A 23,448-nucleotide genomic window follows, 5' to 3' on the forward strand; every position below is an offset into this window, starting at 1 on the left:
TTATGCCTCCCAAATCAAATACGTTTTCCGATTGGAGGAGAACGTGTCACGTGTCGTGGGTCAAAACTCACTAACTCCCCAGGGAAACAACAATTTGAACTTTCGTCGACCCGCACGTTATCAGGTCGTGCACCATGAAACCGCCGTAAATTTGTTGCGTCTACCGGCTTCAAGTAAATAATTTTTTCGCAGTTTTCGTACATTTGAGTTGGGAAGTATTACAAAACACTCAATGACAGGCCCCACGGCAAACAGTGAGTTCTGTCTCCCCTCGACCTCGAGACATTGAGGGTCTCGGGGAAACAAAACTCACTGTTTCCCTTGGAGCCAGTCATTAAGTGCTCATCATTCTTTAGAATGCTTAATACAGCACTATGTAAATGTCATTAAAAACACCTTACTTTTGGAGATACAGGACAGGACACTTTCTTTCTTGTCCAGTTTTGGGAAACTCCAAAACGCCCTTGCGGCATATAGTATAAATCACATCCTCGGATTTAAGAGTAGAAATGGCACAACTGGTCATTTATTTATCATATTTTACAGTCAAAAGGTTACTCAGTAAGCCAGTATCTCCTTACCGCTATCACGAGCTTGAGTAAAGGCATAGCTTAGTTGCTCATATTTTTCGTCGAAATAGTTTCATTCTTTTCTCGTGCGCATTGTTGAGCATAAATATTGCAAAATACTTACACGTAGTATTTTTTCCCTTGAATATGTTGATGGTTTATTTGGTCTATACAAGAGCTATCCATATGTTTATACAGGATAACTAAGAAAATACAAACAATGTAAAAACAATAGTAATGCTGCATTTTGCTCAATGATTTTTACGAGTTTTCTTCTATTCATTCTTACGGAGATAGGTTTGTAAGTAATCAATATATAACAAACGTTGTTCTTCTTTTTGTATCCAAACTTATGAAGTGGTATTTCCTTTGTCAGTCCTGGCCATGGTCAGCTTGAGCTATATCATGTGACCAATTTGAATAAAGGGCTATCCTGGATTAAAACGTTGACGTTGACTTATTGTTAGTTAATGTTTGTTAGTTTTCGCTCGACCATATGAAAATATTAGTACGGAAAAGGCCGTTGAACAATTGAACAACTAATGGTAACTGAGAGAATTGAGAAAGCAAGTTTTCAGTGCATTAGGCAAAAACTTTTCAATACGGGCAGATATTTTTGCAAGTTAGTTTTCATTTTTGTTTCTCTTGTAAAATTGGAGGGTCAAAATACAGTGTCGAAACTTAGTCGTTAATTCTTTGGGTAGGAACTATTCTCAAAGCATCTAAAAATTAGACAGAAAGAGATGAATTCATCATTCACGTTAAAATGACACAAACAATGACTGTAAATGTCCCACACTGCACCTATCAGAGCTCCCAAGCTTAACTGTTCGATGAGCAGCGAGGAGAAGTTTCGAGATGAAAAAAGGTGCGAAATCTACTTGCTTTTGGCTTTCCGATAACTGGTTTTTCGGTACACTGATATTGAACGAGCGCAATAAAGTGAGTGCGAAGCCACTAGATATACTCAAGTCTGACAGTGGTACGAACTGTATTTGATTTGTTACAAGTATTGCAACGTAGTTTAAAGCATTGATATATTTACCAAGTATTGCATTACTATCTTACTTCAAGAACTAACTGGTTTGAGCTGTAAGCGTAAAAACTGTCACACTTGACTTATTGGATGCATTTGCTTGGGAGGTGGTCATGGTCATCAAAATGGACTAAACTGCTGTTTCATCCGTCAACCGGCCGTTGAGCGGAGGAAACTTACAGCCATTTGATTACAACAGCCACAGGGAACAAACAACACACAATAATGTCCCACAACAACTCCAGCGTTAACAAAGCCTCATTGCAGGTCAGAGCACCACGTGAATTATCAGCTTTAAACTTCCCAGTCTCCATGGAGAGAGAGATTGAGGACTTTGTCTAGTCTCCCTGGCAGCCGTTTACAGGGTCGTCACGCAACACTCCTCCCCACAAACGGCTACTCACATGCAAACACATTCCTTTATTCCCTTTCAGCCGATCACCATTCGGGTTACATTTTCCGAGAACTGTGCACGCTAAAGTAATATAACTAAAGGACACTCTAAGGACACTCATAGCTACAACACCAAAGCTACAACCAAGTATAACCTAGTTATTCCAAGGTGCAAGAGAGTTTCAGGTCAGGACTTTCCATACAAGCGCAACTCGCCTTTGGAATAATGTTGATGTTCCCGTTCGTGATATTACATCGCACAAACAATTCGCAGGAAAAGTACGCCAGAAGCTACTGAAACAAAATGCTACACTAGAACACTTTGTAACTAGTAGCACTTTCTAGATCTTATTTGTATTAAGTTAATTTAAATTTTAATCGCTATTCATAAGTATATAATACGTAAATGATTTTATGTAAAATTAGGGAGGGTCATATTGTAAACTACTGGGCAACCAGTAAATTATGTTACCTTCGTTAAATAAAGTCTTTTTGTTTTTTGTTTGTTCTAACCGATCATATTTCGTGTTTCATGTTGAAGTATGGCGACCCTTGAAGAAGAGTGTAATGTTGTAAGTAAGACATTTCGAATTTATTTAGTCGGAGTATAAGAACTTCCTTGTTGGCTAATCACGGTAGAATTGGCTACGGTATCAAAGAGGTACAAGTGGCAAGCGCCCTATTACTCGGAAACCGTAAACACACTTCGCGGCTTTCCCAGGGCACGTTTCTGCGGTTTTCCCATTGTTGTCTTCGCTCAATAAGCGCTTCGTTGTCGGAACTTTGCGATCCTTGTAGATTAATATTCCCTTCAACTTCTGTGTAAGCTCTTCAAGGTGATCAGATGCTTTTTTGAACTTGATAAGGCGTCTATCATGGCAAGATTTGCAAATTGACGACTCGCTAGTATCTGAATAACTGCTCACATTAACATCGAGACAGGATCTAGCAATCGCTGAGAAATCGAAAGAACTTTTCCCAGATAGGTAGAATGTTTCTTTTTTCTCAACTGCAACGGAACAAAGAAAACAAAGATCGATTTGCAAAACCTTTTTCAGTTTGCTCAGTTGTAGGTTCGCGGAAAAAACGATGTTGATTACATTCTCCTTTGCTCTGATTGGTCACATCAGAAACAATGTTAGTGATCTCATTGGCACAAAAGGAAAGGAATGCTGTTCTAATGTGAACGGCCGTTTGTAAGGAGGAGCGTTACGTGACGACACTGAAAAAGGCTGCGAGGAAGACTAAACTTTGTCCAGATCTATATTTCTTTTTGCAACGTTTTATATTTGAAGAACTGAGGACTTCTGCCTGAGTGACTTGTTCATTGACTACAGCCAAAGCGGTGAACTTTGTGAATATCTTTGATTCAGTTTTGTTATTGATATACTTAGCAAATGATTGTTTAGCTTTTTTAATGTGGAGATGTTTGTGTACGAGATCTACCACACAGCAAAGATTCAAGGATCGAGCAACCTTAATAGAATCCTTCCCATAATGTGACGGCGTTGTTTTCGTGCCGCTTTTTACAGATTGTTGTAAATTTCTGGAGACAATTTTTTGAATGCTTAGACATTTGGAGTAGTTATTCGAGAAATGTTTTCTTAGCTGTTTGTTACTCACCAGAACACGTTCACAGCACGATAATAAAGAGATCAATGTGCAAGGTTAATTATTAGTAAATAAAAATCACTTAGATCCGATTGAAGCTTTAAACGAACGTATATTAAAAGCTTATGGCTGTTTTACGAGATATGGTCCACTCTCTAACTCTTGGGTGTGGCTTTCACATTTTAACAGTCTTACCCCCTACTTAGGCTCTCTCGTCCGCCAAAATCCTACCTAGACGCTTGTCATAGAAATACGCTGGGAGAGGTGAGTGCAGGCACAAAAGTCGCAAGATCCATTTTACCCCTGCTCGCGCATCGCTCAGCAGATTTTCCCCATACAGAGAGACCTCCTTTGAGCCTTTCCGGGATATTCAAACGTCAAATTACAGGTGACAGATGCTTTTTAGAGTAGCTCTATAGCTTGCTTGAATGAGTACATTGCCTTTCAAACTTGGAAGTTTAACTTACCTTCGGACGTACAAGCAAATTCATACCCCCACCGTGGTATAAGGGGGAGGGGGGGGGGGGTGAATGAAACCCCTTCCTTGCGTTTTCGTTTTGTTAAGACAGCGAAATTAATTTACACTGCCTAGATAGCCCAGAGCTTGCTCTATAAGATGACACAAGATGATGTTGGTTATGACGTCAGATGTCATAATTTTACCCGCCATTGTGGATCCACCATCTTGTATTTCACCATTTTCTAAGAAAGTCAAGAAATAACTGAAATTAATACAAAATCAAGCAAGTATGCCTATAGAATGTAAACAATTTATGGATTTCTGCAATTTGATGAGGAACACTTAATAACTGGAAAAATAGAGAATTGTGTTAAAAAATTTGATTTTTGACTAGACTTTCATGAAATTTGCGGTTGCCATGGCAACGTTAAAAATCATGGACACAAAATTGACATACATAAATTTCCGCGGAAGATGAATAAACAGCTCTCGAAAGTTTCAGCCTCTTAGAGTAAATCGTCTTTTCAAAAATTTAAAAAAAATATAAACGCCACTCATTTTAAGAGATCCATAAACACGCAAAACCAGAACGAGGCCAAAAGCTGCCCTGGCCAGAGAAGCTTAGACAATAACGGAATTATTCTATGGCATAAGTGTCACCTTTTTCCGCGGTAAACAGCTGGCAATCCCGAGCAGGCAAGATAACTCCATTTTGTCCGCTTGAGTAGCCAATCAAAGTGGAGTGTTTGGCTGACCTTGCCCGCGCACGGAGCTAGCCGTATAATACCTCGAGTTGGCTTGAAATAAGCGGCGGTATTTGTTAAACTTTAACATTGCTGGATCAACTCCTAAAATACGAATTTCACAAAAAAAGGACTTTATTATTCCAAAATTAAACTGTTTATGTAATCTGATTCCCATTTAAATTGCCTTATAGAGCTTAAGAGAATTACCTCTTTAGTAAATTTACATATCTTAATTCATCTTCATAGTTTTCTGTAAGATATTTTTTGATTAAATTCTGTTATAAACTTTCAGAGTAAAAATATTTATTTTAGTAATCTCAATTACTTTGTTAAAAATCTTCCAACTCGATTATTCTCCACAAAAAATGTATTTGCTTTAATCTGATAGGGCGTCTTTCAATGGAGTGTCAAAACCAAAACCAAAGTTGTCAGTCTGGCCAACCACAAAGGTCACAGACAATCTGGTAACCAATCAAAACGAAGCGCGGGAAACGTGTGCAAGCGAGTTACTGTGCGGTTTGGTTGCACTTCTGGCCCCGGTCGTTCGAAAGGTGGTTCACGCTACCTACTGGATAAATCGCTATTCAGTGGATAGCATGGCTTGTTTTGTTAACACTTATCCACTGGATAGCGATTTATCCGGTGGATAGCATTATCCAGCCTTCGAATAACTGGGGCCTGATTGGATGACAAGGCGGCGCGAGTTTTTTTAAGCCAATCGCTTAGCGCGGTAACGCAGAACCGAAGCAAAAGCGAATAGTCCATTTTACAGTTGTCTACTCAGTGACCTGGCCTTTTGATTGCAGCGAGGCTGGAGTTGATCTTGTCTGGATACAGACCTCGCTGCTTTTGCCATGTAAATGCACCTAGTTAGAACAATTTGTTTTACACAACAAAAGCAGTGAGGTCTGTATCAAAACAAGGTCAACTCCAGCCTCGCTGCCATCCAAAGGCCAGGTCACTTAGTAGACAACTGTAAAATGGTCTATTGTTTTCGACACACAAGTGAAAGGTGCTCCAATTCAGTTGCTTTCATAATGCCCTGAATAAGGTCCACGAACAGGGCCTTTCCAAAACACTGTTAAGTGACCTTATCAATTGTACAACATAACCGTTAAACGCCGTGAAACGAAATGGATATTTAGAAAATGGAAAGAGAATGACAAAAGGGAGAAAGATTGCTCATTTCAGACCATTGATGGCTATATGATATTTTTCATGGTGGCTTGAAAGTTTGGAACTTTACAGGATTTGTACGGCTCTGCCATCACGAAACACTTTTTTCAACACAAATCTTCATTATTTTGAAAAATTAAAATCCACCATAAAAAATATTTATTATTTGACATCAATGGCCTTGGAAAAAACGACAGCCTTACACATTTCATCCAATACTTCCATTTCGTGTGAAAAGATCACATGATGGTGAAGAAAATTCAACACGCTTCACACCATAGAGGGGAATGATTATGAAGCTCGACATAGGGCAAACAAACATGCCAAGATTAGTGTTGGAAAGTCCACGACAATACACCATCTTTTGTTTCGCGCTCATACACCATGAATGAATTAAGTAACCGAAACTTTTCTATTGGTTAGTCCCTCAGTCAGTAGTAAACAACTATTGCGTTTTGTGCACGGTCAAGGCCAAAAATGCGAACAAAAACATACAACAACAAAGAAGTTTGTCGGGTTTCATAACCATTCCCCTCTATTAACTATGCTTAAAAGAAAATATGGCGACCGGAAATAGAAGTCAGGCTTCGTGACCGGTGCGACTGGAAGAGCACGTCAATTTGCGTCAACAGTGAGGAAAGTAAGTTTTCTTCCGGATCGTTCATTTATAAGCTCTTCTTCTTCCAGTTCATCTAAGTCGTCTAAATCTTTGGGTCCAATGTCATCCTCTTCTAGCTCATCCTCGAACATTTCCTGCAGTAGGACATCGGCGTTTTTCTTCTGTTGTTTCGGCATCTTGAATCTTAAACCAGTGTCCATCGCAAGATGTTCCACGGAGGTAAACCCACCGTTGCCCACTGCTTCGCTGACGTCATCGGTGGACAGCAAAGACGCTGCTCTTTCTCTTACAGGACACCTAGAAATATAATAGGTGTGCTGCGGTATAGGGGCTTTTTTTTTTTAATACGATTATCAGTTGAGTAAGGCGTGACGGAAGTTTGGTAACCAGGTTTTAATGTTCAACTTGCGTTGTTGTCACGGGCAGCTGGTTCCGTTTCCAGTGGCAACATGTCGGCCTTTGACGTCATTAGCAGCAAGGGGCGCGGAATTGGAGGCGGCGACGATATTGTTACCATTGGAAACGAGGAAAGTTGCCCGTGGCAACGCCGCTCAATTCCGCGCTCACGGCTACGCCCCTCGCAGTTGTGCCCCAACGCGAGCCTGCTCGCAGACTATCACGAAACCTCCGTCGCGCCTTACTAAACTAATAATCGAAGTAAAAGGCTACCATAAAATTATTGTTAGTGACGCCTAGAGAACAAAAAGAAAATAAACTAATACCCATGCATTTGTTCAACTTAGATGGCTTGAGTGGTCTAAACCTTTTACGCAGAATTTCAATCTATCGAAGCTCATTTTGAAAACGAGGCAGCATGGGCGGAATATTTGCGTAACTATTTTTTTTTTGGAAAGGGGGGGGGGGGGTAATGGTACAATAAACAGCCACAAAGGAATGGAGCGCGGGGAGGAACGGACCTGGAGCTGGAGTTACCTCGGCAAGACAATCAACAAATTGATGACGACACTTTCTGGAGCAGTTTTTCTCGTAATATATCGATGTGTGCATTGTGTATTATGTCAAACTTGAGAGATTGTGTTTTATCACATTTCCGACGACCATCGAAGTGTTGGGAAATTTGGTAAAACACCGTCTCAATCGAAGCTAACAACAGGGGAAAACGGAGAAGTAATCACGGTTATATGATTTCCTTTATTTCTGAATTATTGTTAAGTTTGAGAAACTCACATTCCTACACCGATGCCTTTCTCTTCTATTTTCTTGCTGATTACTGTCTCTATCTTTCCATGCGTGAAAGAATACTCCAGCATAAAGGCTTCTAAAATGAACGCTACAAATATGCTGAAAGAGAACGAGATAGACAGAGAGAAGAAGGTTAACTCAGTGTGGAATCTGTGGCGACGAGAAGAAGCCTTGAAGATTTAGCTCACGAGAAAAAAAACACTATAACTGGTAAACATATACAACTAAACAAGTACATTGAACAAATCAATCTTTGATTCTGATTGGGCAAAGTATGGTTATCAAAGGCCAGTAAAAAGCTTGGGCGAGTGGAAACGACACCAGCTATAACTTGCTTGGAATAAATGGATGGTAAATGATACAACTAGAAATGTACTTACTTTAGAACCACAATAACACAGAGGAGATGAAATGAGAGAAAGTAGAGCCTGGCAAACTTGTTTGTGACCCGAACATAGCCTTGAGTAATGACTGAATAGGTGTTAAAGCCAAAGACAATAAACCTTGAAGTATAAATAAAAGTTATCTACTTAGCCGAGAGGATGAGGTTGATTGATGTGAAATTAGAGAGCTTAAGCAATGACGACGGCGGTCTCGAGGACAACGCCAAGTAAAAAATGAATTTCCATTTTACCTTAGAATTTCTCATTTAACTAGATCTTTTCAGTGCGTCTATTGCTCTCAAAACTTGCTCAAGCTAAATATGTAACGCCAGCGTTCAATTCCAAATGAAAATACGAAAAATTAGCCGCCGTCGTTCGTGTTCTCCAAAATACTCAGAACTTGGTCATTTCATGTGGTTGTTTTGCAGAGGACGGCTAAGAAATGTACCAAGAATTATAACGCACCTGCACGGATACTGTTCTTCTCGTTAAACCTTTTGTTTCGTGACGTTCTCGTTAACGTTGCCGTCGTGGTTTGCTTAAGCTCTCCAATTGGGACTTGAGGGAAGACGTAGGGGAGGGGAGGCAGGGAGAGCGCATGACAAGCCTCAAAATATTATAACCTCTTTGATAAACTATTCTGGATACCTTGCTAGCTAGGAAAATAACAGCTCGAGATTTGGACTCGTAGGTTATCAGATCCTGCGTTATTAGGCCGCTGTAAAAGTAGATACATCTATTTCAAATTTAAAGGATACTATGCCATTGATTTACAACCATCAAGTCAAATAACACCTTAAACGATCTCATGATGTTATTAAAGTTGTTATTACAGTAGCGATCAGCATAGAAGTCAGAATCTTTTAGCTTAATGTTCCCACAAAACGCTGTGGCTGTCAGATTTTCGCCCTCGCTCATGTTACTGTTTGTGGACGGGTAACTTCCCTCCGTCTTGATTAAATTACCAAACAGCTCCATTCCCATGATGGCGTAAATATAGTACAATACCTAAAATATAATGCAAAAGAACGAACAAAAATAAACGAAATTAAGCAGGATTTATAGCCAAGAGGAAGTCTGACCTCCGGTACAATTCACTATCACAAAGCCGAACAGTTTGTTTAGTCTTACAGTGCGAGCAGGCCCCGGGGGTCCCATACAAAAAGGGCGGAGATGTTCGTCGGAAATTTTGAAAAGAACTCCTAAGAGGTATATGTACCAAGACCCTGTTTTGCGGGCGTGGCTTGAAATGTTTTTCACCTCTAAGAGGTAAAAATAAAAACAACACATTATCTCCTGTCATATTATTTGAAATCAATACCCTAAATGGCACCACAAAAGCTCCCGCTGGGAACCTTTTGAGACTGAACACCCTCAGAGGTACCAAAACCGCGTTTTTAACCCCTAAAAGGTACGACAAGCACCCCTGTACTTTTATACGTGAGTCCCCTCCCCGGGGGAACAATCACATCTTTGACTGCTTTGAGTCTCACACTCGCGAGAGGCGAAGAGCCAGTCCCCCGGCGAAGCGATCCGGCGGAGAGGAGTCTGGTGAACAGGCCCCAACAATGTGAAAAAGATTGAAAATTTTTCCAAGAAATCTGAGCTGCCAAACTTCACACTTCCGGTAAAATTTAATTGGCTTATTTTTTCTACGGTTTCCGGGTGGAAATGAAAATTCGCAGAGATCAGAGCAGACTCACTTTCTACATTACAGCCTCATTACAAATAAATATGTTTTCCATGCGTAATAATTAAAGGCGACAAACAAACAAGATTAACTTTGAAAACCAGCCAGGCAGTTTTTCAAAAACGCATATCGCTATCCGTCATAATCTTCTTAAATTTCAGTCCACCCGTACCTTATTTGTTGTCACGTTATTGTTTTATTGAAATGTTCCTGTAAAGTTTTAAGTGGTTATTTTTATTTCACACTTAATTTGGTGGCCATTTTCTTATGTCTAAATTTGGCAAAATTCCATGACACTCACAAAAAAGTCGCTCTTAGGGAGTCAAAGCATTTCACCTCGAACGTTTGAGACTGGACCTGAAACATTCCGCACTGATGACGTAGCTCTACAAAAATCCGTCTCTGATTGGTTGTAGCAATGTTTGGTGTTAAATTTTCGCGCGAAATTAAAGACCAATCAGAAACACTTAAAAGACCTTGGCTCTCTGTTTCAAGCCAAGAAGAGCAACGTTAAGTTAAACTTCGCACTAAATATCCGAACAACACAGCAAAGACTTCAGGAAAGACAAAACTTACAAACATAATAGCACCGTAAGTGCTCATTGCTGGACCAATCTGCATGACAGTTCCGATAATGACTTGAAATCTAAAAGAATAAAGGCAACTATTACGTTAAACAATACGCCATATACTTAATTACCCCTATATGACCTTAGCTCCCATGGGTCACTATAGCACAGTGGTACAGTGCCTCTCCCTTCGCCTTACTAAACTAAACCTTACCCTCTACCTAAATTACACGATAGAAAAGCGTGGTAATCAAATTTCGCACTTGTTTTATAAAGAAAAAGAGAAGTAACAGAACGTAATTTATTTAAACGACTCAAAGTGGCAACGGCTACGCCGCGGACGATTTACAGAATATCTCTTTCGATAGGGAATCATATATTAAAACTAACCCACTTAACCAATCGTATTTGATGCCCTATCAGAATTAGACTGCGAGCAGCAAAACAAGTAAGCATGCCAGCGTGACTGTGAGCGTGACGTGTGAGCGGCGCGTTCGATGCCGCGAGCCGTGAGTAGCGCGGGCGTACCACCATCACACGCTCACGACCGCTAACTTGTGTTCAATTGCGCTCTTCTTTGCGTTCTTCCCCACGGATTTTCGAGAGTCTATATCAGAATTAGAGTCGAGAGTGTTTTTTTTCAGTAACTCAAAATTAGTCATTGAAAACACTAACACACCGTTATAATAGGCACGGGCGCTTTCCATTTGACCAAAAATTCCTTTTTGCATTTCCGGAAATTTCTAGTGGCGAATGGAACAGCATTTTGTATAATTTCCGGAAAAGAGGGCAACCTCGTGTGCTTTCCCCAAATTTACGATAACTTGTTACCGAGAATTTCTGTTTCATTTGACTTCCATTTGAATTATCGGTTGAATGGTTCGAAATTCGGAAATTTAACAGTTCTCGGATTTTCCTGAAACTTTCCAAGGAAATTTCCGTATCATTTCCGTATCATTTGTCTCGGAAGGTCCGGAATTTTGGGTTGAATGGAAAGCACTCCATGGTGTAACTGTACTAACCGTTTGATCTGGCCCATGATCTTCACTAATCGAAGAACTCGAAGAACCATCAGAAAATCTAATACACTCTGACTCGACTGTACTAAACGAAAGGAAACAGAAGACAGCTGTTTAATAAATATGATCTAGAAATCAATTGGTCAAAAATCTTTTTAACAAATATACGCAGAAATGATCAACTGACTCTGCGGTTTTCAGATATGTGTAAGCGAAAGTCAGGATAACACATTTCCTGTTCGTTTTTGGTCAAGTTCGTCGCCTCGAAATCTGTCTCAATCTACTCCAGTCGCAACCACTTAAAAATGTTTGTCATAGTATGTGTGATGTTTTTACAGCTTAGTAAATGTACACTAAACTTTAAGGCCCCGCACACATTAAGCCGGAGAAATTTGAAAACGCAGCTTTATTTCTACGGTTACGCCTACCGTCCACATTACTGCGGACCAAAAACGGAGCTTTTCGAAAACGCTCCTCAAACCGGAGGCATGAATTTGAAAATGCCGGCCCTATGTTTTAGTGTGGACGGAAAACATAATCTTGAAAACGGAGGTTTTCCAAAGCGATGACGTCTCGATAATCATCCTCACCCTCAAGAGTGCACTCAAGCTTTTCTGTCACCGGTGATGTACGGTGATGGCTGCGTTTTCAAATTTCTCCGGTGTAGTGTGGACGGAAAACATTCGATGCGTTTTCGGAGTGAAAACACCGTTTTCCAATTTCTCCCGCTGCGTTGTGTGAACGGGGCCTAAGAACTCCATTATTTCAAGCTTTGTTTTTACATTACAACAATTTGATTGACTCCACCGAGAGTCGAATAAGAGGCATCACACAAAACAACAAGATTTTGTACTTACAGGATTCGTAGGAAGTCTCAATGATAAGAGCGAATGTAGCTGCACTTATCACTAGAAAATCAAATCTGGAAAAATAAACGTGACAATATTAAGGAAAGCTTGCATAGTTAACAAAAAAGAAACCTTTGCTGTCAATTGGTGTTGGAGATTTGGAGAATCTTGGTCAAGTTCTTTTGCAAGTTTTTACACTGAGTAGCGAGGTCCATAATAAAAATGAATGAAGAAGACGACTAAAATACATCTTAGATATATAATAATTCTAAAACGTACACTGGGCATTAACATCATCAAGAGAGAGTTTTGATCTTCATGATTTCTCTGATTATTTGCCACCTTGACCAAAGCCGGCAACAATGCCGGCCAAGGGCAATGATGTCGTGCATTTTGTCGTGTGTTCTGTTTTGTGTGTTTTGTGGGTCCCGATGTGATCTCAGTTGACGTATTTTACTTTTCGAATGAGTAGTACATCTTCCACAGGCATCAAATTAAGTTCCTCTGAGGTTAACGTCCTCTTATTGTGCGTCTTAAATATCCCACAAAAGTACTATACGGTTTACATTTTTTATGTATCTTTCTCAACAATACACTCATAAGACGAATGAGAGCAATATTCTCCATTACCGCACACAAATTTGCAACTAACCAATCAGAAGCCGTGTTTGCCGTCCTGATCCTGCAATATTGATCAAGTCACTGACTTGACTGATGGCCGGACTTATGGCCGAATTCGGGTATGATAGATACCTAATCAGACTTTTTTTTGGACGTATACGGTTCGCTGGCTTACCGTACCCAAATTTGGAAATAGCCAATCACAAGCCGTGTCTACTATGTTGATAACCGTCGATATCAAGTCACTGACCTGATATGGCTGCGATGTCATGCTCACTTGGCCGAATTTGGGTACAGTAAATACCCAATCGTACCTTTTTGGTACGCTTCGACGGCATATAAGGCTAGTTTGGTCTCGCCATGGCTATTTTGGCTCCACCATGGCTCGACCAAACCTGCCCGGCAAGCGTACCAACAAGGTACGACTAGGTATAAATATCAGGCTCGTTAGTTCTCGACATGGTTCTTTTGGCCAGACTGCGTCTCGCCACAATACGAGTCATAATCCGAACATAGACACCTGTTGTGCCGCCGAAACAGACCGAAAAGGTGCGATTAGGTATAGACACAGACCGAGCAGACAAGCATACCAAAATATACATACATGTACTGACTATAAAGTACAATACTTACATGTTCCAGTAACGCGAAAAGAATTCCTTGAAGCCGTATGTATACAACTTGAGGACAATCTCCAGGTTAAACAGCGCCAGAAAAAGAACTTCTGCATCGTTTCGCTCAAGTGCGATAAAAATAGCATTGGCAAAAATGACCAGGTCGAAAAAATACACGAAAAACCTACCAAAAGAATGAAACAAACGCGCGTTGAATCTTAAAATAACGTAAAATATTTTCCTCCAAAAACTTGTGGGTGGAGAGTGACTGAGTAGCACAGAGCGAAAGAATAGTTTACCTTCCCACTGTCTACTCAGCTCTTTCTAGTCGAGACGAGGCGAGAGCACAAGTACATAAGCTTACAGCTTTTTTACTCAAACCCAACAATCTCAAAAGATTAAGGTAGCTGGTAACAGTTTTCAGTGCTTTTCAGAAGTTATACTGGGTTTTTCAAATATTTGTAATGGCTCTGAATTCTATCTACAGAAGTTTTTTAAACTTTGCAGACAGTTGTATCTTAACATGCTTATCTTCATGTCACAATTCTATATGTGTTTAAATAGGTTGGATCGTTGCTATGGTAACCTATTCTGCCATGAAGATGACCAAAACTTGCTCATTCATGATTGTGCGCTTATGTGATACCTATATTGCAAAATCACTTGATCGTCGAAATATAACTGAAGTCATGGAAACTGTTGCCAGCCACGTTAAGTTAACTTGTTTCTTTTACTCCGTTCATACCAACAAGTTAAACATGAACTAAACAAGGTTAAAAATTAGTTGCTCGTACCGTACACATTTCACAACTTTTAAAAACAAGTTAAAAACCTGCTAAGTGAATAAAGATGGTGAAACCTGTTTGGACAAATAATGTCAGCAAGGCGGTTTGAAATTTGTCTTCTCAAAATGACTACAACTAGATCAGATTGGAGAAACTTGAACCTGATTTAGTTAAACTAGTTTAGTTGTTGTGAATGGGGTATTAGAGTGTAACACGCTCGATCGTGACAAAATGTATCGCAGATTTCCTCAGAGTCATCTCATTTGTATAACTTACTTGTGACACACACAAAGCCGAATCTTCGCACTAACACGCGAGTTGTAGATCCTCGGAATAAATCTCTCAAATAGATTGACTTGGTCTTTCACTTCAATCACCTTCACATTTAAAACATCAGCTACCATCAAGAAGTCTTTTTTACCTGCAAATCAAGAGAGAAAAACAACGTAAACCGTTACTGCCAATATACCACAAAATTCTAATGAGCCCTGGGCTTCTTTGTTATTGAAAAAAATCATTTTTTAGCCTACGAGCAAAATCTCTTAGAGTACTCTGTACTCCAAGAGAACTGGGCCTGGCGTGGGCTATCGTTTTCAGTGGGCCTATTTTCGAGGGAAGTACCGTCGGATTACAAGAAATTTGCGCTTCAAAATAAATGGTTTGGATTTGGAATGGGACTTTGCGTCAGACTGCTAGCAGTTTGTATTTTCTCGACTGCTGGATCCTAGAACGTTCAATAAGACAAAACAAGTTCTATACCGTTTCTCACTGAGATAACAATTAGATTATGACTTCGATATTTTCTTTGAGTGATAGTTGACGTGGGCTCAGCCCGGTAACCTGTCGTTTAGCCCTCAAGTCGATAATTAGCCCCTAACCGTTTAGCCCCTAACCAGGAGTCGATTAGCCCCCAACCAGACTGGTTAAAAACACTGTCTACTTCTCGTTCTTTAAGCGTGAATCGAGGCTAGTCGACTTCTGGTCGGGAGCTAACTGGCCTATTGGGTCTAATCTACATAGGGGTTAAACGACAGGTAACCCGTAGCCTAAGCCATCTGCGGACTCATCAACTATCGCGCATACAATTTGAGAGCGAATAATCTAATTGTTTAAGTATAAATCTACGTATCTTTCAAAACTTTATCTTAATCCTCTTCACAGAATTTCCAAAACGCAAAGAAGTGACCGTCATATTGTTACTGTTGTAGAGAGTGAGTAGCGTAGCCAATAAGAGCATGGCATTTGTGACAGAACGTTAGTACATTTATACTAAGGTAGGCGAGATGAGCTCAAAACCTCACATACAGATGAAAAAGAGTTCAGTGATCTGGTTTCCCTCCTAAGTACAATTTTCATGCAGTCGAACCTCCGGTTGCGACCACCTCTCGTGAGCGACCAGCTTTCCAGAATACCAAAAGTTTCGCAGTCAAATCCTTATATTTGGAACCCTTGTAAGCGACCGCCTCTCGTAAGCGACCGCGACCACTTTTTAGAGCTATGAGTTTGAACTTTTTTTTGTTTTTAACCTCCCGTAAGCGACCACTCGACAAATAATAGAGCGTAAATTGGATAATGAGGTGTTGTAATATTATTGTACTCCTGGGTAGTACAAGAGACGGAAATTTCTCTATGGGAAAAACCGAATTTTTTTTCTTGAAATTGACTTCTCAAATGAATAAAACATTGCATCGGCATTGACGCATGGGGGAGGTCTATGCAGTTACGGTGTATTCTAATGAGGCAAAATGTTGGCCCAATATGGTCTAACTCTCGTAAGGAACCACCTCTCGTAATTAAGGACGTTCATGCTAATTGTTTCTGCGCATCCTTACTGCGCATGCAAATTCACACGCCACGTCATGCATCGAGCGCGCGCACTAAATACTAAAATGAACAATGATAGGGCAGATGGCCATTGCTATAGCTTTGCCTGGATTTAATGATCTTGGATGTTCCGTGACCCCTGTTTTTCTTTCCAGATGAACAAAAAATCAGTGTGGGAAGTTAAGAAAAATTCACGATTTCTGTCCACGGGACCTCGAATCCTGCCATCTTGCGGCTGCAAGGCGTATGAAATTATGGTCGCTAAATGCGAACTTGTTCTTTAAGGAACCTCACCAGTTGACTAAATTCACTTAATAGGTCACTTTAACAATATTTGACAGAGAACACTTCACTTCAAAGATCTAATTGCAATATTTTTGGGCTTACAGACACTGTGGCCTTATTCGCTAACCAAGCCCGATTTTTTCAGATTTAGGGTGTTCTTCCGGGCATGTTCTCTCCAAAACGAAGTCGGTGACCCCCTATTTTTTTACATTTCTGACATAACTAACTCATCATCTTGCAGTGGTAAAAGTCTCAGAAAAAAAAAATCAATGTTGGAAAATTTTCGCGCAAACGCCCTTAAGCGACCACCGAGGTTTGACATTTTGGGTAGTCTCTTACGGGAGGTTCGACTGTAGCTAAGAATGTATTCACTCGCATAATATTCTCTTACATTCTTCATCATCTACGGGTATAATACAAATTCACAACGTGACCAGTTCCCAGCTGGCTTGATAGCTCAGTTGGTAGAACACTGCACTAGTATCGCAGAGGTCATGGGTTCGAATCTCGGTCAAGCATGAATTTATTTTTCAGGCTTTAATTTCACAACTGCTTAAGTTGTGTGTGCAACTGCGATGATCAATCATGTCTTCAGATCTTTCTCCGCAGTTCAATCATACGATCTTTCATATATTCACTAGTCAGTCATACCTATCTTGCCGTCACTGTCATCATCTAGAACTTGCCACGACAGAGCAACTCTGGCCGGACTCCAATGTGGACACACCTCCTTCATTAGAATTAACCACCTGTTCTGGGTGATCACCCACTTCTCGTTACTCCAGACTTTCAACACGTCAAACGCTTGCTTCAGTTGTCTGCGTTTACGGTAAACTGACGCGCGGATTTCATTCTGTGTAAAAGTCACATAGAGATTAACGCCGTAACAATTGATTCGAGCATCATCAACCTACTAGTGACGCCCGTAAGGCGTTTGGAAAGCACGAAACAAGCGCAAGAGTTGCTAGAGGCACCTTAACTCCATCATACATAGCTAAAAGCATAATGCCTTGGGGGGGATGGAGTGGGGGGATGGGGGAGAGGAGGGAAGGGAGAGGGTGATGCCTTTGAAGGCCATAAGCGTGCATCATTGGATTACGTTGATAAGGCGGCTTTGCTAGCTGTGAAGAAATCTCAGTGCAAGCCCCGGTTTACTGAACTACTTCGGGGTGAAAACCTGACTCGTTTAATGTTCGCGAAACTCGGATAGTAACGAGCAGGTGTTATTATCATCATAATACGGATATATCTGCAGTTTCAAAACGTGCAACTGGCCATGGGTGCAGAAATGTCGGGCCATTGTGTTGTGTGCATGGGTTCGTGGGCTGAGCGCTAGTTGACAAACTGAACTTGTACTCCATGGGAGAACGTTATAGGAATTTATTTTTCTAGAACACTTGTAATATGTAGATTTGGCGAAGCCTAAAAGCGGAGCTCCCATTACATACGCTAATCACTTACCCATCGGAGGCCAAAAGAGGTAGTTTTATTGTGTAGCTGTGAGGACTCTTTTATTTTTATTCAGCTTGCATACGCGCAGTGCAAGAGGCGTACGTACGTACGAGCAATCACGTGACAACTAAACGTTTTTTAGCTCGATGGATTAACAAGTTTTCTTGGGAATGGGCTCCGTTCGCAAAGCCTTAGGCGCACAGAAGCTTCGCTTCCATAAACCCGCAAAACGTGCAGAGGCTAACCCAAGATAGCTCTCTGCATGCACTGTTTTCAAGCCTGCAGTCTTTTGTGTTTATAATATTAGGTTATTGAGATATGACACTTAACGTGCGTGCATCGTAGAACACTTACCTTCAGATGCTTACGGTAATTCTTGTAAACAACGGCAAGAAAGATGCTGACAAATATGTACATGCAGACAACAATGAAAATGACAAAGAACAAGCTGGACCAAGGATTGTTGTCATAAGCAGGCATCCTGGTACAAGGAATTCAAAATAAATAAAAAATATTGTTCAGGAAGTAGTATCACGGATATCGTTGTTTAAAATAATTGGGATAAATCTAAGCTTTACTGTGTTTTGGAATGGAACAATTTCAAATCTTATTTAACCACAAAATCCAATAACATTTACATCAACAAATCTCACAGACCAACATTTCCTTGACATCAGTAAACATAACAACAAAACTAGAAGTAAAAAAAGCAAATTAAAATCCAACTCACATCACATCTGGGTTGTTGGCTGTAGTTGTCAAAACATACAATCGAAAATAGACATCAAAATAGTCGGTAAAGTATGGCTTTCCATGAATGTCTTTTAGATTTCTGCAAATAAAACAATTTTGTTTATCATCTTGATGCCACCAGATAGGTTTTAATAACATTGTAACAAGGACTGTAAATTTTTGCTTTTCTTTATGGCCTAGTAGCAGTGTTTGCTCTCAATTTCAAGCTGGCACAATACCAGTCTCCTTTGCAGCCACTGGTTGGAGTTGTCATGTAAATTATAGACTAGCACAATACTTGTCTTTGACCATTTTGTTACTTGAGAGTCTCAAGAGAGGTAAGTCAAAAGGCAGAGTCAATTCAAATCCTTGTGATTTGAAGAGGTAACTTCTGAGATTCTATAGCATATAGCCTGAGAGAGTAACTACTAGACTATTGGTAAAAGTTAAGTCTGCATACGAGCCAAGTGACCCGTCAGGCCAGAGCTTATCCTGCTTTCTGTAGCATATGAATCGACTAGGAGTATTTCTACTTCCTCACTGGATAAGATGCTAGTCCATCACAGGGTTACCCCCAGCATTACGTTCACTGATACCCATTTATACAACTGGGTGGAGAGAGGCACTGTGAGAGTTAAGTGTCCTGCCCAAGAACATCAACACAATGCCTCCTGCCAGGGCTTGAACCTGGACTGCTTGATCCGGAGACAGGTGCACTAACCACGAGGCCACCATGCCTCCCACAGGACTATTGCTAACCCCACCCAAACAGTTCACTGGCAAACCATATGTACTCCACAGCAGAAAAAGACAATGTAAGAGTAGTGTTTCAATCAAGAACACATTCACAAATATGAACATAGCATCATTTTTGAGCACTCATACTTGTACCTTTTTCCAAAAAGTTTGGATCCAAGTAATGTGAACAGTGCAATCATGAGTAACAGAAGAACAAGGACATTTGCTATCTCTGGCAGTGTTTTTCTGATGTTACGCACAGCTCTCCTAATCTGAAAGAGAATATCTAGCAATCAACAACATATGTCACAGACCCACACCAGTGTAACTTTTTTCGATAATGGACAGCCAATCAATGAGCCATTGACATTCAGCTTCGAAAAGAAAAAATGTTAAATCTTACTTGTCTTCCCTCACTGATATTGACAAGAAAAAGTGGCCGGAAGACTCTCGTCCATCGTGTGGTGTGAACTGGCAGGTGTGCTTCTTTAAAGATGACATACATAATCATGTCAAGAAATGTCAGCTGGAAAAACATAAAAAGGAAATATAAACCCTGTTTAAAAACAAGACCAGTAAAATCAGCATGCAGAGGCAGGACAAACTGGGAGAAGGATATAGTAAAGCTCTATGTGACTGTACACTGGCCAAGAAGAAATGATAGTATTACAGTTAAACTTCTGCCAATTATAAACAGACACTATTGTGAAGTTTATATGAAATAATTCATATATGAACTGTGGTTGTAGATGAAAGTGAAGAATGATCATCGCAGTTAATTTTCCAATTTAAGCAATTGGAAAGAAAAAGCATGAAAAAATCAGGGCATCGCACCGGTATTCGCGGAGGTCACGGGTTCGAATCCCGTTGAAGCCCTGATTTTTTCAGGCTTCTTCTTTCCAATTGCTTAAATTGGAAAATTAACTGCGATGATCATTCTTCACTTTCATCTACAACCGCAGTTCATATATGAATTATTTCATATAAACTTCACAATATTTCACTCCTCACGGGAAGATATGAACTCTACTAATTGACCTCGCTCCCAATGTGTGGCTTCATAGCTCAGTTGGTAGAGCATCGCACTGGTATTCGCGGAGGTCACGGGTTCGAATCCCGTTGAAGCCCTGATTTTTTCAGGCTTCTTCTTTCCAATTGCTTAAATTGGAAAATTAACTGCGATCATCATTCTTCCCTTCCTTTATAAACAGACACCTCAATGCATTCTAAATGGTTTGAACCCAGGAGTATCAGTAGTTTGTCTTGTCAGATTGTCGGGGTGAAGGTAGTTCTAAAAAGAATTGTTGACCATGGTGACTCAGACATTTTGACAACCCAATTTGTTTCCTTTGTTTCAGTGGCATGCCTGTAAACTAGCTAAGCTTAGTGCTTGTATAGCTAAGTGCATGACCACTATCAGTAAGATTCACATTTACATATTTACATTTTGAGCGGAAGTCATCTTCAGAGTCAAGTGAATGGTGTTTGTCAGTTGATGGTGTTCTTAGTCTGGTCTGTTGAAAGTGACTGGCCAGTTTAGCCATGATGATCTAACACTAGACGAACTACAGACACCTCATTAGCATGTGGCAGACATCCTACAAATGAACGCTTGGTTAACGAATAACAACACAATTAACCTTTTAAGCAGATACTTTCTCATGTTTCAGCAACAACAACAACAACAACATCTTTTATTTAAACATGGTGGGTTTTAAAGCTAACATAGTTTATGGGGCCGTGTAAAAAATGTTAATAAAATAATAAAAAAATTAAAAATTATTAAAAAATCATTAAAACTAAATGTAGACAATAAAAAGTAAGATATGTACAATAAAAGATATGAATAATAATAATAATATAATAATCACTTTATTTAATTGTCGATGTACTTAGCATTGATGGGCTAATTGGGGACACTGTAAATAAATAAACAAATATTTCAAATATAACATAAACTATTAAGAATCCCAACCGGTGGGAGGCTGACCAGTTGGCTATTTACACAACGCGGCCAAGGAGTTAAACTCGGAGCTACCGAGAACAAATCCAGATAGTGGTAGGGTGAAGGATTTGAACCAGGGACCTCCAGATTTCAAATCCAGCGCCCTAAACCACTTGGCCACGCCGCCTCCGCTAAATAGACTTAATAAAAGATGAAATCCCTGTCAATTTGGGGACGGCCCATTTGCGGTGACTCTTCATTAAAGTTCAAGTTTCTGAGGACGTGAGACTATTTTGCCCTTTTGGCATAGTCCCTAGCGCTGGCAGTGGATGGTTCTAAAATATTCCAAACAATGGATCCTCTGTGAGAAATAGAGTTTTTCATATAATAAGTTTCAAAACGTTGTACGCTAACACGATGTTGATGACGGAGGTCATACTTCGACTCTTTCCTTTGGATTATATGCTCCAAGCATGATGGAGTGTCTATTTATGGGAAGGTTGACTGATTCTACCATTGATGTTTACTTTCTGATTAACATCAGTTTGCCACTTTAAATCCCGATCTTTAAATGTAAATTCTCCTTACTCACAACCCTTAATATCGTTGTCAACCTCCTGTAAAATGACATACTCTGACATATTCTTTGTATGGAGTAATTTGATGTTCATCATTTCAGCATTGGTAAGCAATAATAACCTAGAATCACAGGGTGCATGCATGTTGCAGATCAGGGCTTATAATAAGAGAAATATCTTACCACAATAATGGCCAACAAAATCACATTTTTCTTGTCTCGCCAAAATTTCACACCAGCAGCGAAACACCAGACATGGAAAAGACGGAGAATGAATACAAACAGGCAGAGATATTCCAACAACATTGTAGCCTGCAAAATTTAAAAAAAAAAAATGAGACAGTTTGTCTCTGAGCTAATTAACAGTTAAAAAATGTCTCCATACCAAATGTAAAAACATACAAACACTGCAAGTTAATTAATACATGATGCAAGGTAAAACATTGATGGTCTAAAATTTTGCTAATGAGCCTTCAGAGCTTTTATCGGCTCAAAGGGTTTTCTGGTGTGTACAGGCCCCGGGTTGGGTGGGGGGGGGGGGGGGGGGGAGAGGGATGCCCATATAAAAAGGATGGGGGTGCTCATCAAAAATTTTGAAAAGAACACCTAAGAGGTACCAGGATACTATGGGTGTGTCTTGAAATCAGTGTAACCACTAAGATCTGCAGAGGTAACAATTCTAAAACAACACATTATCTGCTGTCATTTTGTTTTTTTTTCTCAGCTCAGTGCCCTAAAAGGTACCACAAAAGCTCCTGCTGTGGACTTCATGGGATTAAACACTCTAAGAGATACCAAAACAGCTTTTTTTAACCCCTAAAGGACACGACGAGCACCCCCATCTTTTTTATGTGGGAGACCTTCCAGGAGTACAGGTATATTTTAATTTTGAGGGAGGACATACACTACTTTTTGGTGTAAAAATGAATTTGGCATTTTAAAAATGCTTTGGCTTTTTCAAAGGGATGTTAAAAATATGAAAAACATTTATGTACATACAAAATAGTACAACTCTCTTGGTACATGATACAACTAGTGAGCATACTCTAACCCCACTCTAACAACACAATTTTAATTTTTCTTGACTCTACTTTATAGATGTTACTTTCTTGAAGTTACACATGTCTTATCCAGGTAGCCTGTGTCACAGGTGCCCTCCCTGAAAAAAATGTAATTGATTTTGTCTTTCGGGGCAGGCAGCCGTGACACGTCAGGCTAGTCTTACCCAGTATGGTAACGCCATCCCAGACACAGCTGGTGTTTCAAATAATGCTAAACAGAGATTTAGCCACACACAAAAATAGACCAATACTCGAAGTGCAGGCTTGTTGTAAAATTTGTAAAGTCTGTGACATAGGAACAAAAATAGCAACAATTTACACTTACATTCAGTTTCCATGTATTAGTAAACATAGCTTCCACTACATAAACATTGCATAAAATTTACATTAAAAAAGAGATAAAAAACAAATTTTGTTCACAACAGATTGCATAATTAAAAAATTAATTAAGCTCTTCAATCAGCTAGGGTTAAAACAAATCAATAGAAGAAA

At 39.9% G+C, this 23,448-nt stretch overlaps 1 protein-coding gene and 1 non-coding gene across 2 annotated transcripts in view; one reads left to right on the forward strand and one right to left on the reverse strand.

Annotated features, from left to right (window-relative positions):
- Nucleotides 1-4,929: 4,929 nt before the first annotated feature.
- LOC110042548 (uncharacterized) overlaps nucleotides 4,930-23,448 on the reverse strand; it is a 19,749-nt gene continuing 1,230 nt past the window's right edge. The window contains exons 3-18 of the mRNA XM_089291776.1: nucleotides 23,121-23,241; nucleotides 22,079-22,207; nucleotides 19,777-19,899; nucleotides 19,527-19,645; nucleotides 18,634-18,735; nucleotides 18,258-18,384; nucleotides 17,103-17,304; nucleotides 14,619-14,763; nucleotides 13,577-13,741; nucleotides 12,332-12,396; nucleotides 11,478-11,559; nucleotides 10,463-10,532; nucleotides 8,955-9,204; nucleotides 8,194-8,284; nucleotides 7,799-7,912; nucleotides 4,930-6,907 (exon numbers count right to left, since the gene is read on the reverse strand). Of these exons, the coding sequence (XP_089147902.1) occupies nucleotides 6,607-6,907; nucleotides 7,799-7,912; nucleotides 8,194-8,284; nucleotides 8,955-9,204; nucleotides 10,463-10,532; nucleotides 11,478-11,559; nucleotides 12,332-12,396; nucleotides 13,577-13,741; nucleotides 14,619-14,763; nucleotides 17,103-17,304; nucleotides 18,258-18,384; nucleotides 18,634-18,735; nucleotides 19,527-19,645; nucleotides 19,777-19,899; nucleotides 22,079-22,207; nucleotides 23,121-23,241 (2,206 nt within the window). The 3' untranslated portion in view covers nucleotides 4,930-6,606. The remainder of the gene's footprint in view (nucleotides 6,908-7,798; nucleotides 7,913-8,193; nucleotides 8,285-8,954; nucleotides 9,205-10,462; nucleotides 10,533-11,477; nucleotides 11,560-12,331; nucleotides 12,397-13,576; nucleotides 13,742-14,618; nucleotides 14,764-17,102; nucleotides 17,305-18,257; nucleotides 18,385-18,633; nucleotides 18,736-19,526; nucleotides 19,646-19,776; nucleotides 19,900-22,078; nucleotides 22,208-23,120; nucleotides 23,242-23,448) is intronic.
- Trnat-ggu (transfer RNA threonine (anticodon GGU)) lies at nucleotides 20,428-20,501 on the forward strand. The gene has a single exon. It is a non-coding gene; the product is annotated as a tRNA-Thr (tRNA).

This window comes from Orbicella faveolata, unplaced genomic scaffold (genome assembly GCF_042242905.1).
Source record: "Orbicella faveolata isolate gen_17 unplaced genomic scaffold, um_ofav_v1 contig_24, whole genome shotgun sequence".
Lineage (NCBI taxonomy): Eukaryota > Metazoa > Cnidaria > Anthozoa > Scleractinia > Merulinidae > Orbicella > Orbicella faveolata.